Source organism: Macrobrachium nipponense, chromosome 39 (genome assembly GCF_015104395.2).
Source record: "Macrobrachium nipponense isolate FS-2020 chromosome 39, ASM1510439v2, whole genome shotgun sequence".
NCBI classification, from domain to species: Eukaryota; Metazoa; Arthropoda; class Malacostraca; order Decapoda; family Palaemonidae; genus Macrobrachium; species Macrobrachium nipponense.
The window spans coordinates 55,106,137-55,119,516 of NC_061099.1; the positions used below are offsets into that span (position 1 = coordinate 55,106,137).

General features: G+C 35.4%; 2 protein-coding genes across 2 annotated transcripts in view; one reads left to right on the top strand and one right to left on the bottom strand.

The window, feature by feature from the left end:
* The window catches only part of LOC135210362 (serine/threonine-protein kinase mig-15-like), a 297,907-nt gene that overhangs the window by 104,141 nt on the left and 180,386 nt on the right, over positions 1 to 13,380 (top strand).
* LOC135209926 (mitogen-activated protein kinase kinase kinase kinase 4-like) overlaps positions 3,245 to 13,380 on the bottom strand; it is a 50,207-nt gene continuing 40,071 nt past the window's right edge. The window contains 4 exon segments of the mRNA XM_064242661.1: positions 3,245 to 3,434; positions 3,935 to 4,170; positions 9,175 to 9,308; positions 9,912 to 10,029. Of these exon segments, the coding sequence (XP_064098731.1) occupies positions 3,260 to 3,434; positions 3,935 to 4,170; positions 9,175 to 9,308; positions 9,912 to 10,029 (663 nt within the window). The 3' untranslated portion in view covers positions 3,245 to 3,259.

Here is a 13,380-nt window from a genome sequence, read left to right on the forward strand (position 1 = left end):
ACAATTTGCAAATAATTTTTCAGTGCGGAATTCATTTTGGTTTGAGAAATGGCTATAATTTACCCTTAAGTGAAGATTACCAGTTTCATAAATATAAAACCAATCAAATGACCAAGAAGATTATCTTTGACTTACTTACAGTAATTGTAATTCTAGCTTGTTTACCAACATCCACTATGTCCAAATTTGCACATTTCATAAATTTTATAAAATATCAACTTTATCTAATATACATGAAAATTTTTAGGACAACAGTTACGACAGGTTTCAATGGCACTTCTAGCCTTGGAATGATGAAGCATGAGGCAAGCCATCATAATGTCATTGGCCGAGATGTTCTGATGAGAAATGTTTATTTCATAATAAAGTTAAATAGTATGTAGCAATTTGCTATAAATTACAGCAGAAAGCCTACAGGTTCAGGTCTACTGATTTATAATAATAATATTAACATGAACTGCATTTCATATAGAATATGCATGAGTACTAAATAATATCTGACAGAAGTGAGAATTAGAAGCAACAACTAAGTATGGAAGAAAAAGTTTAAACCCCCATATTTGTCCAGTTGATCAAATACCATATGTATACAAGGAGGCCCTGGTTAACTGCGTTTCGATTTTATGGTGCTTGGCTATCAACAACGTTAACCAGATTTACAGTGCCGGTAAGCGGTATATCAGTGCTGGTGAACCTGTTAACGGAGCCGTTAACTGGTTTAATGGTGCCAGTGAACCAGCTAATGCCATCGTTAAGTAGATCATAGGCATTTTCAACAAAATAAATGCTATTTACTCAGTTAACAGTGATTTTCAGTTACCGGCCAAGCGCCATCAACCAAAACCCTGCCATTAACTGGCAACTACCTAATATATATATCAGTGCTTAAAAAACCTACAGGCAGAAAACTTCACCAAAGTTCTTGAAAAAACTTGCGTTTCTTCCCCTTCAGAACAGAGGCAGTCCCGGTTATCAGCGGTGGTTCTGTTCTCAGAAGGGCGATGATAAGCAAAAACCGATTGCATCGCTGAGTTTTGGTTAACAGCGCCAAGTTTTGGTAATGGCGTCGAGTTTCGGTTAATGACACCTCTGTTAGGTACATTGTGGTGCCATAACTATTCTCTCTCTCTCTCTCTCTCTCTCTCTCTCTCTCTCTATCTCTCTCTCTCCTCTCTCCTCTCTCTCTCTCTCGTCTCTCATCAATAATATATCATTTAACTAAAAAAAAAAAAATAAATAAAAAGAAATCTCCTTCCCAAAGATTCTAGAACACGGAACAGAAAATTAAGATAAAACAAATGCAAAATAAATGTGTGGCTTAAGTGTATAATAAAAATGCCATGTCAGTAGGTTAACAGGCAGCAAGCCCCGAGAAGCCTTGGCAACATGGAAAGAGAAAACCTTATATATTCCCAGCTATGTCTCAAGGAGACAATCCACACCTTTTAGAAAAAGAAAAATCAACAAATTATCTTTCAATGGAAATTTTACATAATGCTTTAAAATTTTGAATTTATTTTTTTTTTTTAAATAAAATTCTCTCTTTCATTCTGTTTAAAGCACAACATATATACTACTGCATACTAAGTATAAATATACCGATATGAAAGCAAATTCCCAAAATTCAAATTTAAATGTAGTGACAAACTTTCCAATATAATTCCAACCCATAACTTGTGATTTCCATGCCAACCATATTGGTCAACATAAGCAGCAGAACAATTAAAACGTTAAAGCTAACACGAGGGATGTGAAAAACTTTTGTCCAATTTCCAAGAAAAGAAATGCTTTGTTTAAACTGAATGCATATCGTATATAGTACACCATATACTCAGTAAGTACATATGAGGAGTTTCTTAATAACTTAACTCGGAATGTCTATAAGGAAGGGAGTGTAACATTCATGTACTTCCCAACTGTCATCAAAGGAAAAAGTAACATTACATTCCTGATTGTCATTCATGAGAAACTGAGATAAAAACTTCATCTATGAAAAACTTACACCTCTAGAACTGTGAAAAATCTCAAAAAAGTGACACCATTAACCCTTGATTCACTATGCTATGCAAAGTTGTAATGGCAAAGGTACAATTGATTTCTAAAAGTTCTTCCAAGTCAATCTTTTCATGCTTCTGCATGAACAAGTTGCTAAAATTTTAAGTCCTCTAGAAATAACTTCCCAATCACTCATTACAGCTTCACTATTAAACACAAACTGGTGTATGATGTGGCGTGGGGGGACTTTCCACCCCAACCGGCATGCAAATAGGGGGAATATTTATGAAAGCCACTACAAGGAGTACAGAGATATCACACTGTGGACAAACATGGCAACTTATCAAAAAACCAGTATTAAAAGCCACATGTGAAGTCATTATTGTTAAAATGAATGTATACAGTAGTATAAATTACCTTTTTAATATGCTTAAAACAGGCAATGCTTTAGCTATGATACATGGAATAATCATTTAGAAAAAATGACAATTTTTTTTTCAAGGCCATTAAATGTAAAAAAATTGTAATATAAAGGAGTCTTAATAACTTTTATAGGAGACGCACTGAATATGGTTTAATTATACATCACTGGCTAGGCATAGCATGCAGCACAGAATATAACTCAATTATACTGTATAGGAACATAAACTTTCAAAATCACAAAGTATACAGTCCATAAACCATTATAAATAACAGTAAAATGTAGATTTTCTGCTGGTCTCATGCTTTTTTTATTACTTTCCCTAAAGGTCACTTTGACAAGATATGAGAAAAAGTTAATAAAAAGACAGAAGTTAGAATTCATGCTATAACTGCAATCCTACAAGCTTTCCAATATTACAAAACCCATTTACAGCAAAACATTATATCTTGGATTAGTCTCGAAAGATTACAAGGTAGTTTTAAAGCAAAGGCGTTAATGAATATGCACAATGTGAATATCAAAGTAGAGAGAGGATAATATAAAACATTTATGATTACTAAAACTTAAAGAGTATCAATCATAAATTTAAAAACTGGTGCCACTGTATGTAAGTACAAACTAAAGATTCTCACTTTATAAATTCTCCTCATATATAAATATGAAGCCTGAAATCATCATATGTTTTAACCTCAAAAGTTTCATTTTCATAGCCTATCAAGTACTGCATCACCCAGCCAATGGTGTTTTTTTTTTCATTTACTTCACATTATTGTCTCCATTTTGCTTCTACTGATCTATGCTCAACTTTCAACTGAAATGTCCCATATGACTTAATAGTAGTTAAAAGAAAAACAATGTATGGTACTGTAACATCAAAATATCAAAAATGCAAGGTTTACTAATAAAGTACACTAGAAAGCAAAAACAAACCTCAGGTTTTCTTGCTTGTGACTGCGCTGGTTGTTGCTGCTTCCCTATCTGAGAGTTGCGCTGGTCCCTCTGTTCTCTGTGTTCCCTAAAGCAAAGCCAAAGGACGGGCAAAGGAAAGAAAAATATATGTAAGAAATATTATACATTTATCTGAAATGCATCATAAAATTTACTGTCTAAAGTTGAAATATATTAAAGACAAAATATGAACCATACTGCAAGGGTCTATTTTTATAAAAGATATTTTATATTGAATATATGAATTCCCATAATCTATGAACTCTAAAATCCACTAACCATAACAGAATCAATTACAAAAATGTAATCAAAAGAATAGATATTTTTTTTGTTCAACTGAAAAAAAAAGAACTTAAGAGGTCAAACTTCTTAATTTCCAAAAATGTATCTTATCAGTATTTGTATTACAGGTGGTAAACATTAGAAAGGATTTCCTTTAGTCATAAGGTAGAATGAAGCATTTACTTTATAATGGGGCCTTCTGGAGTCTGTATCCCCCCCTTAAACTCAGCCTTTGGTGGCAATATCTATGTACACATAAAAAAATATACCTTCCAAAAACCTCACCTGTGTTCACGGTGTTCACGATGTTCCCGATGGTCCCTTGGATGGTGTTGCGGAGGTGTTGCTGGTTTGTGTGCTGCAGCTTGGTGGTGATCTCTGCCCTGAGGTGGTGGTGGAAGAGGCCTTTGAGGAGGCGCAGGCTCTTGGCCAAGTAACCTTTGTGGTAATGCAGGTCTGGCTGGAGGTCCCGGATCAGGAATCTCCTCTTTCTCTTTCTTTCCACCATTTCTTTGATGCTCCTACATAGGAACAGAAAATATATAAATTAACCCTAGTTATAAATCCTGTTAAGGCAAGACTCTAAACTTAACTTTCTTAACTTTCACAGGAGCAGTTACCAGATGTATAGTAGAAATTGCATGGTACAGAGCGTTAATTAAAAGTAAGAAAAGCGTTAAAAGAAAATTATAACTTTAAAATAACTCATTTAAGGAAGAATAATTACAAAGCAGATTAGTTATTATGTATCCTTCCTATACTATTCCACAGTCCAACAGTATGAGAAATAAAGGACCTCTTGAATTGAGAAGTTCGACACAGCAAGGTACATTTACTGCATATTGGTGATGCCATTCAGCAAATTTGGTCACTCTCAGCAGGAAAACAGAATCAGGGATCAGTTATGAATGTGAAAAATTGTCAAACAAGACCATCCATCAATGGTCTAAGTGATAACTGACAATGTAATGAAACATTTCTAACACTACGAACTACTCTTCCTAAAAGAGATAAATCTCTGGCAGTGCAAACACCAATGCGAGATCACCGACTTCGCCAGAATTCAGCTCCAAGTCTGAGTCACCATAAATACCATCACACAAGACACATTTGCTTTAGTCCCACTACTGACTCGTCAAGAAGATGACCTACGAGGAGGTCAAAACATCACAATAATACCAGCTATACAAGCACCAACACCAGCTGTATACCACAGATGACCCTTTCCCAGATTTAACCAGCACTGATGATGAATCCTGAACGACCTGGACCTGAGATCCCTGTTTATCAGTATACTGTTAATACTAGTTTACCAGATAAATAATACCAAAATCATGTTTCTGAATAATACATCATCCAGCGTTTTCTAGAATTCCCCAATATGAATATTGGGCTAGTTAATAAAAAAAAAAATTCACTGAGTCAGAGCAGGAGATAAGAAAACAGAAAATATACAAAATCAATCCACTTATTTCTGCCATTTTATTCAACAGAATTTGTTTAAAAGAACGTCTTCTATCATCATTATCATCATCATAATAATATGTAATAATAATGAGGATATGGGATATGCCAGTGGAAATTGTAACCATAATCATAAGGACACAAGGCACGTTCCCAAGATCCCTGAAAAGAAACCTGGAAAAACTAGGTGCTGAAGTAGCTCCAGGACTCATGCAGATGAGTGTGCTCCTGAAAACGGCGCATATAGTAAGAAAAGTGATGGACTCCTAAGGAGGCAGGTTGCAACTCAGAACCCCCACACTATAAAAACCACCACCGAGTGGTTTTTAGTGTGGGGATGACTGTGATAAAAAAATACTAATAATATGCTGGAGGAAGACCTACATTAATACAAGTTTTATTGAAAACAATGGCTATTTAGGCTGTGTTATTTTGTATAGATGTTTCTCTATTCTTCTTATTACTGACTTTTCTTCTGTACTCAATTTGGCTATCAAAATACCAAATGGGGGATTCATGTACAAAATGTGGTATTTGTCAAATAGAATATATTATACAAAATGACATTGTTGGGCAGGTGTTGTGGGACTGAAGTTCTTGCAGGAGTCCTACAGTATATATAGTCTGTTGCACAGCACGGGGTCCTTATCGACAAATTGTGATTGGCTAACTGGCTCAGCTGCTGATCCCCTGTTGGTGGATGCCTCAAGATCAGAGGTGGGTTCCTATGCAGAAACTGCAGCAGTCGCTCAGACCGTCACAAGGGAAAGGCGCCTCTCCATGCAGGATTCTGGTTGGTTGGAGAAGCAGTTGCATGACGTCATTACTTGCCGAATTGTCATTGGTTCACTGCTGCTGCGTGACATATGCCTGGTGTAGTCTAATACCACACCAAACAAGACACCCCAAATCAACAAACACCAGACAACGTCACACAACAGCAACGAACCAGAATCCTGCAAGGAGAGGCACCCTTCCCTTACAATGATCAAGAGACTACTGCAGTGTTCAAATAGGACCCACCTCTGATCTTGAAGGATCAGCCAACAGGGGATCAGCATGCAGGCCAGTTAGCCAATCATAATTTGTCAATAAGACCCAATGCTGTGCAACCGACTATATATGCTGTAGGACTCCCGCAAGAACTTCAGTACCACAACACCACAAGAATAGAGAAACTTCCATGCAAAATAAATACGGCTGAAATAGCCATTATTTTCAATAAAACCTATAATAATAATATCTTAAAAACATAGATTTCTCAGCCTTTATTCATTAAAGTTTTTTATAAGTGACTGACACATTGGGCTGTCTTGCCTACCTGGTCTCCTTAAGAGAAAGGCAAAATAAATAATGGTAACAGACTAATTCCAAGGCACTAATCTTTAAAATGGTTCCATCACTTCAGGGCTTGGAAGATACCTCAAGGCTCTTCTATATAATGAACTACTAGAAGTTGGAGAAGCCAGCACTATCAAGGATTTTCAGGATGAAGCTGGCTGGTGACCCAATGGTCTGTATTCTGGGATAGGAAGAGCTGATAGATCACCTGAGAAAGCAGCAGAGGGAAAACAAAAGGAAACTAATTCATGGGGTTGATCAAACAGAAAAGGAACTTAATCACTGGTCTGGTGGGGACAAATGCTGACAAACCACCCAATGTAAGTAATAGTCCACTCTCTGCCTATCCTTTGAAAACATCTGTTCAAACAGTACCTGTGATCATAGTGGAGCCTATAAAGATGATGCCCTTGGCAGTAAAATCTACAAATGCTACTGAAAAAGCTCAAGGCACTATCATGGGCTCTGGAACAGAAACTGAATGAATAAGAACTTAGTGGTTTGGGGGAAAAAAAAGGTAATCACAAGAAAGATGTACTGCCCACATCTAACTGAGAAGGCATTTCTGATCAGGAACCATAGCTATAAATACAAGCAAACCTTGGATTTCGTACACCCTGGTTTTTGTAGGGTTCAGTTTTTGTAGACTTTTCAACAAAATTTTGACTAGAGTTTCGTACATATCCTTGGATTTTGTACACCCAGAAAGGCTCCATCCAGGGGCAACCTCATGACTAGACACTGAGTGTCCAAACAAGTATCCCATGTTCTCTTTTGACCCATTCTGCCTTTGTGTCTGTTGTTTTTTGTGCTTTTTCTATTAGAGTGCAACTGCTAAATAAGCCATGATGGGGCCAAAGAATATTACAAGTGCCAGCTCTTTTGTAATATATATATATAAAAAAAAAAAAAAAAAAAAAAAAAAAAAAAAAAAAAAGAGAGAGAGAGAGAGAGAGAGGAGAACACTATAGTATTAAAGAAAGAACTCGTAGCAAGGTGTTGGGGGCGATAATTTGTGAAAAGCAAGGATGTTGCATGTTGATTTCATTAAGAAAATGCCTACAACAAGTGCTGTTGTTAGTGAATTTAGGCGAGCAGGGGCTAGTTTTGAAAAATTCAAAAGTGAAAGGGCATACATAATGTGCCTACTTCATGATTAAGCACATGTTTGGAAAGTGGAGTGAATAAAAAAAACTTTGTGGATAACTATTATCTCCAACATGTTTAAAGACAATGTCTTTGTTTTACTTGAGGCAAATTTTAGACATCAGAAACAAATGTCTCTGGACAGTTTTGATGTGCGACAGGGGTCCAGTGACTCAAGCTGGTCCTAGTGCCAATAAAAAAACAAAGAGGAAGAGTAACTCAAGATAGGTTTTTGATACCCGAACTCCTTCTGAAAAAGGATTCCCCTTCCAAACAATAAGCTCTCCTCCCTTCCCCCTCCTCTCTATCTTCAATACACTAACGAAAGTCTTCAATAAAGGTAAGAGTGATGTTAAATATTTATTCATCCATTCCATTAGTCATTTACATTTATTTCTCATTGTTTTCTGTATGTAAAACTGTTTATTCTCTATAAAAAAAATTTTGTTAATATTTTTAGGTGTCTGGAATGCATTAGTAATTGGACACCACTTCCTGGTGGAATTACACCTCATTCACTGTGTCCATACATTTAACTCTACGTTAAGTATATCTTAGTTTTACCAGACCACTGCGCTGATTAACAGCTCTCCTAGGGCTGGCACGAAGGATTAGATATTTTTTTATGTGGCTAGGAACCAACTGGTTACCTAACAATGGCACCTACATTTATTCTGGGGTCCAAACAACATTACATCAAGAAATGAAGTTTTCATAATAAAGCTAATAATGTAATACCTGAACACCTGAATTAGCCCTGGTCACTGACCTGTCCAAACTACATCCCCAAAAATTTTCCCACAAAGTGGGTATTTAACTGTCAGCGCTACCAACGCTGCAGGTAAAAGTCCAGCGAGTTACCTGTGGTACCATTGGCAACCCTGCTGCAAATACTGGTCGCCAGAGGCCTGCTCCTCCCAATTGTGTCCTTCACTATCAAAATTGAGAGGGAAGGGGGGTGGGAATCATTCAGGTGAAATGTTCAGGTAACAGACAAACCCTCAGTTGAGAAAGAAGTTGAAGGAGGAGGGGAACAGGAAGAAGCTTCGCTCAGAATAACCACTGGAGTGCCCACCACCGAAGTTGGACAGGTGGAGAACATACCAACCGGAACCACATTCAAAGGTGCCTCTACGGGTATGCTACGAACTGCGGAACCCAACGGCGTCACCGAATGAAGATTACCATCTACTCTAGTGAAAAGAGGGACTGAAGATACAATTGGTACTGCTACTTTCGATGATGACGCAACTGAATCATTGGTTTCTTTTAATTTCCTCTTCCCTTTAGTACCTTCCTATTTTCCTAACAACTTGAATTTTCGTCTTTTAATTAATTTTTGCACTTCATTAAATAATGACTTCTCTGGGCCATCTCAGTCTAGAAATTTAGCTCACACTCAGTACTTAAATCCTTGAACAGACATTCTGTCTGTAATGAGCTGTAGCAAGTAAGATGACTGAAAAGCCCACCGTATGGGATGTTAAAATTTGTTAGTATACTATAAGCAACAGCTCCTCAGCTTCTCAAAACAACCTAGATTATCAACAGTCTAAATCTTTTACATTACTCACCTGTATTTGTTGGAAATTCCGTCTCAAGGTATTCCCTGCTGGTGCTTGAATGATTGAAGAGGGTTCACCAGGTTGTGTTGTTTCCTCATCTTCATTATCAGACCCACTGTAATTAAATGTTTCTTCTCTGTCTTCTGTTATGAAAAATAAGAAAATTAAGTTATAGTAGGATTCCAAATAGAGAAATCTATTAAACAAATGTATGAGTATGACTTTCAGTAAGTATATCAATTAAAATACATGTTTTTAAAACTAAAATACGCTCAATTCACAAAAAGTTAACAAATTTGTGAAGTTACTAGATAAATTAATCATGAATGTAACTGATAAAGCATACAGTGAAACCCCCGTATTTGTGGGGGGATGAGTACCAGACACCTCCACAAATAGCTAGAGTCTGTGAATACTTGGAACTGGAACCCCTATAAAAATGCTTATAAATGCTTATTTTGATAGTTCAAACAAGAAACACCAACTAAAAATACTTATAACTGAATATTCTGAAACTAGTTTAATCACAAAAAGTGCATTTAGTAACAAAAATATGAAAATACAGTCATTTGTGAATATTTCTCTATGAAAAATACCACGAACTGATTGCAAATAATGGGTAGATATGGTCCAAAGAGAAATCCGCGAATCTCAAGAACACGAAAACGGGGGTCCACTGTATAACTGAAATAACTGATAAATTCAAACAATTATCATATAATCAAAGGATTGTCTATAAAAAATACCTTTCTGCTTATGTTTCTTGCATCTGTCTATGTGATCTTTGAGTTGGATACGCACTTGCCGTTCAGTTGGTTGGTCCCGTATAAATGGATGTTTTAGTAACTGATCAGTGTAAGTTCTCTGTAATACAGAAAGAATATTATATGTTTCACAGTACTTACCAATACTGAGGTAGCTAAAATCTCATACTACATTTACTGTATACACAGGCAGTCCCTTATTTATGACAGGGTTCCGTTTTTGAGATCCGTCGGGAGCCGAAAGCGTAAGCCGAAAAATTGTCGAAAATCATCAAAAATCTTAAGAAAACCTCTTACTTTGAATGCTTTGGTGGTCTATTGAAAACTATGTTAACTGCATTTTTAGTGTGCTTTTCATAAAAAACCTTCAAATATTGTATAATGGATATACCCTTGTAAGGTTTGATATCTAAAGACCAATTTTATGGCCTAAAATTTTGGGACTGAATATTACATGTGGTATAGGCTAGTTTTAGAAATGTGCAAGAGTTTGGCACTAGGCTAACCCTAAGCTTTGGATTTCCCAACAACAGACAATACAAATGTTGTTTTACTTATTTGAGAAACTTTTATTATTGTTATGTTGCTTCTTCTATATTGAAAAAGTGCAAACTTTAGGAACTAGGCTAAGCCTACCACATTCTTTGGATTTCCTGACAACGAAGTCAACAAAGAAGCATTTGTTTCCACAGAAGGCGACAAACTTTTATTTTTGTATAATAACCACGACAATAAATATAAATGGTGCTTTACTTATCTGAGAATCTATTATTATAGTTATGTTGTTTTTAATTTATGGCTGTTCTATGCCATAAGCGCAGTCTACATTCATTTCCAGAATGTAAACAAAAGTTTCTACTGGACGCTGCCATTTGTATTTCGTCATCTGATAACTTCTTCATTCACGATTCACAAAGAATTGTGTATTTGTTTATTCTATTGATAAAAGGATGCTGTAAATTGAAAAACTTAAAAGTCATGCAATACATTTAATGAAAAAAATATTTGTGAATTAAATGTCATAAAATATAACATTAATCAAAGACTGCTATCATAGAAGCCAGCAAATATTTTCTAGAATTCATCTTCTGTTATAATGTCATTATGGTTTCATTATACTAGCTGTCGGTATCTCCATTAGGTAAAGATACAATAAAGAAGAGAAATAAATGGTTATTATACTGTTTGGTAGTTTCAGTAGTTGAAGAGAGATAATGAAAATTTATGATTATTATACTGTGTGCTAGGTAAAAGTGTTTGCTTGGCGGTTGTTTGCTACTAGTCGCGTTGACGAAACCATGAACGTAAACAAAAGGTTGGAAGCTTTTTTTTTTTTGGTTTATTATGGTTAATGGTTAATTAATTATTATTTGAAATGAGTACATACTGGTTATTTATACATTTTATTGGCATATTCCAAGCTTTTAGCTTCTTAGGTTTAGATGTCAGAATCACAGACTAGGCTACAGTAGCAACTGCTGACATAGGCTAGGCTTATTGCCAGAATCAAAACTCAACATTATTAGGGACATATGCTAAAGTCCTAATATATGCAGTAAAAATGAGGTTGAATATTACATGCAGTTGAATATTACTCAAGTATGTACAGTATTTTGCCTTTTTGGAGTCTTATTTCTTCCATCAGATTGGCACAGTAACCCTAGAACAAGTGGTGTAAGCCTGAAAATAATTTCTGATGAATATAATTGAAAAGCGTCGCAAACTCGGAACGTCATAAGCCGCGGACTGCCTGTACTTGTGTATGGAAGGGACAGGTTGAACCAAATAGAAAAATTTGGGTATCTTGGTTCAACAGTAGCTGATGATGGATATTTGGGTAAAGAAATAACACAGAGTACAGGCTGGGTGAAAAATTTGGAGAAAGATGTCAAGTGTCTTGTGCGACTGCAAAATCCTCATAAAGGTTAAGCTAAGAATATAAAAGAGAGTATTAGTGAGAGCACGTTTGATGTATGGAGCAGAAACATGGCTGGTAAAGAGAGTGCAAGAGCAGACAACAGTCTGCTCCGATCCACAGCCGTGATCATGCTCGGACGATACCGAGAGAAACGTTGGCCACTAGATTAACTTATATTTTGACCTATTTGTTCATTTACTGTGACAAATAAATAAATTTGTAACCATTATCCCTGAAATTGACTCCTCCTGATGAGTAATATCGGCGCAATACTCGCCAGTTGTAATAGCAGAGAGAAAGCTATTATTAGAAAAATAGAGAAGACTATTTACAAGTTGAATGCAGCTGATGCAGCAATATCTTTTCAATAAGACTTGTTTGAAAGAGGGTCTCCTTTCAATATATTATTTTTATTATTTGAAAATTTCAACAAACAGTGCATATATGTATGTACCTAAAAACAAAAATTCTCTCACTCAGTAGAGAGAGAGAGAGAGAGAGAGAGAGAGAGAGAGAGAGAGAGAGAGAGAGAGAGAGGAGAGAGAGAGAGAGAAAAAAAATATATATATATATTTTTATCATTTATTGTTATTCATTTACACATAAAACCTTGAAAACTTATAAATTACATAAAAAAAAATTAAAAAAACACATTCACAGGGTTTCTCCAGGATTCTAAAATGTGTTTGCGTTCGCATGTCTTTGAAATATTAGTGTATGATAATTAGTTAGATTACAATGAAAAGTTTGCGCTATTGTGAATTCGCGCAACTCGAATCACTTAAGATTGAGCTATTGACTGCATAGCATTGATTGTTTTTATATTTTACCCATTATAATTAATTTGTGATATTCCATTATTTTTTCTATGTGAATTGCTACTGCTTTTATGTACATACAGTACTATTTTAATGGTGTCTTCTCCTTCTCTCCTCAATAATATAAATGTGTCTTCGTTCAATCTCAAGTCAGTTGTGCATGCCGACACAATTTTGTATATCTTTTATGTTAAATTTTAGTGTGAAATGCTTTATTCTTTTATTAATTTTGTTGTGAATAATTATCACATTGAACCGTGATCCATTTATATATCAATTCAAGCTACAAATGTCCTTTAATATCTAAATTCACTTTACCTCCCAAATGATATGTTTTCATATATGTACCGAAGGGGGATTTTTTAATTGATAATAATTTCGTCCCCCCATGGGGGGGTACATATATGAAAACATATCATTTGGGAGGTAAAGTGAATTTAGATATTAAAGGACATTTGTAGCTTGAATTGATATAATTTTGTTGTATATAGCTATCATTCACCTATATATTGTAAAACATATAAATACAGTTTTTCTTTTATTACAAGGAAGGCCATCAAAAACTAGTAGTATAAACATGACAATCGGTTAGTTTGAAGTACGAGTATTTGCTCAACAAACAACACAATTTTTTCCAAAATTTTGTTAAAAAAACGGAATGTTGAACATAAACTTTTGACAAATGAGGTACCACTATATGTGAATATTACATACG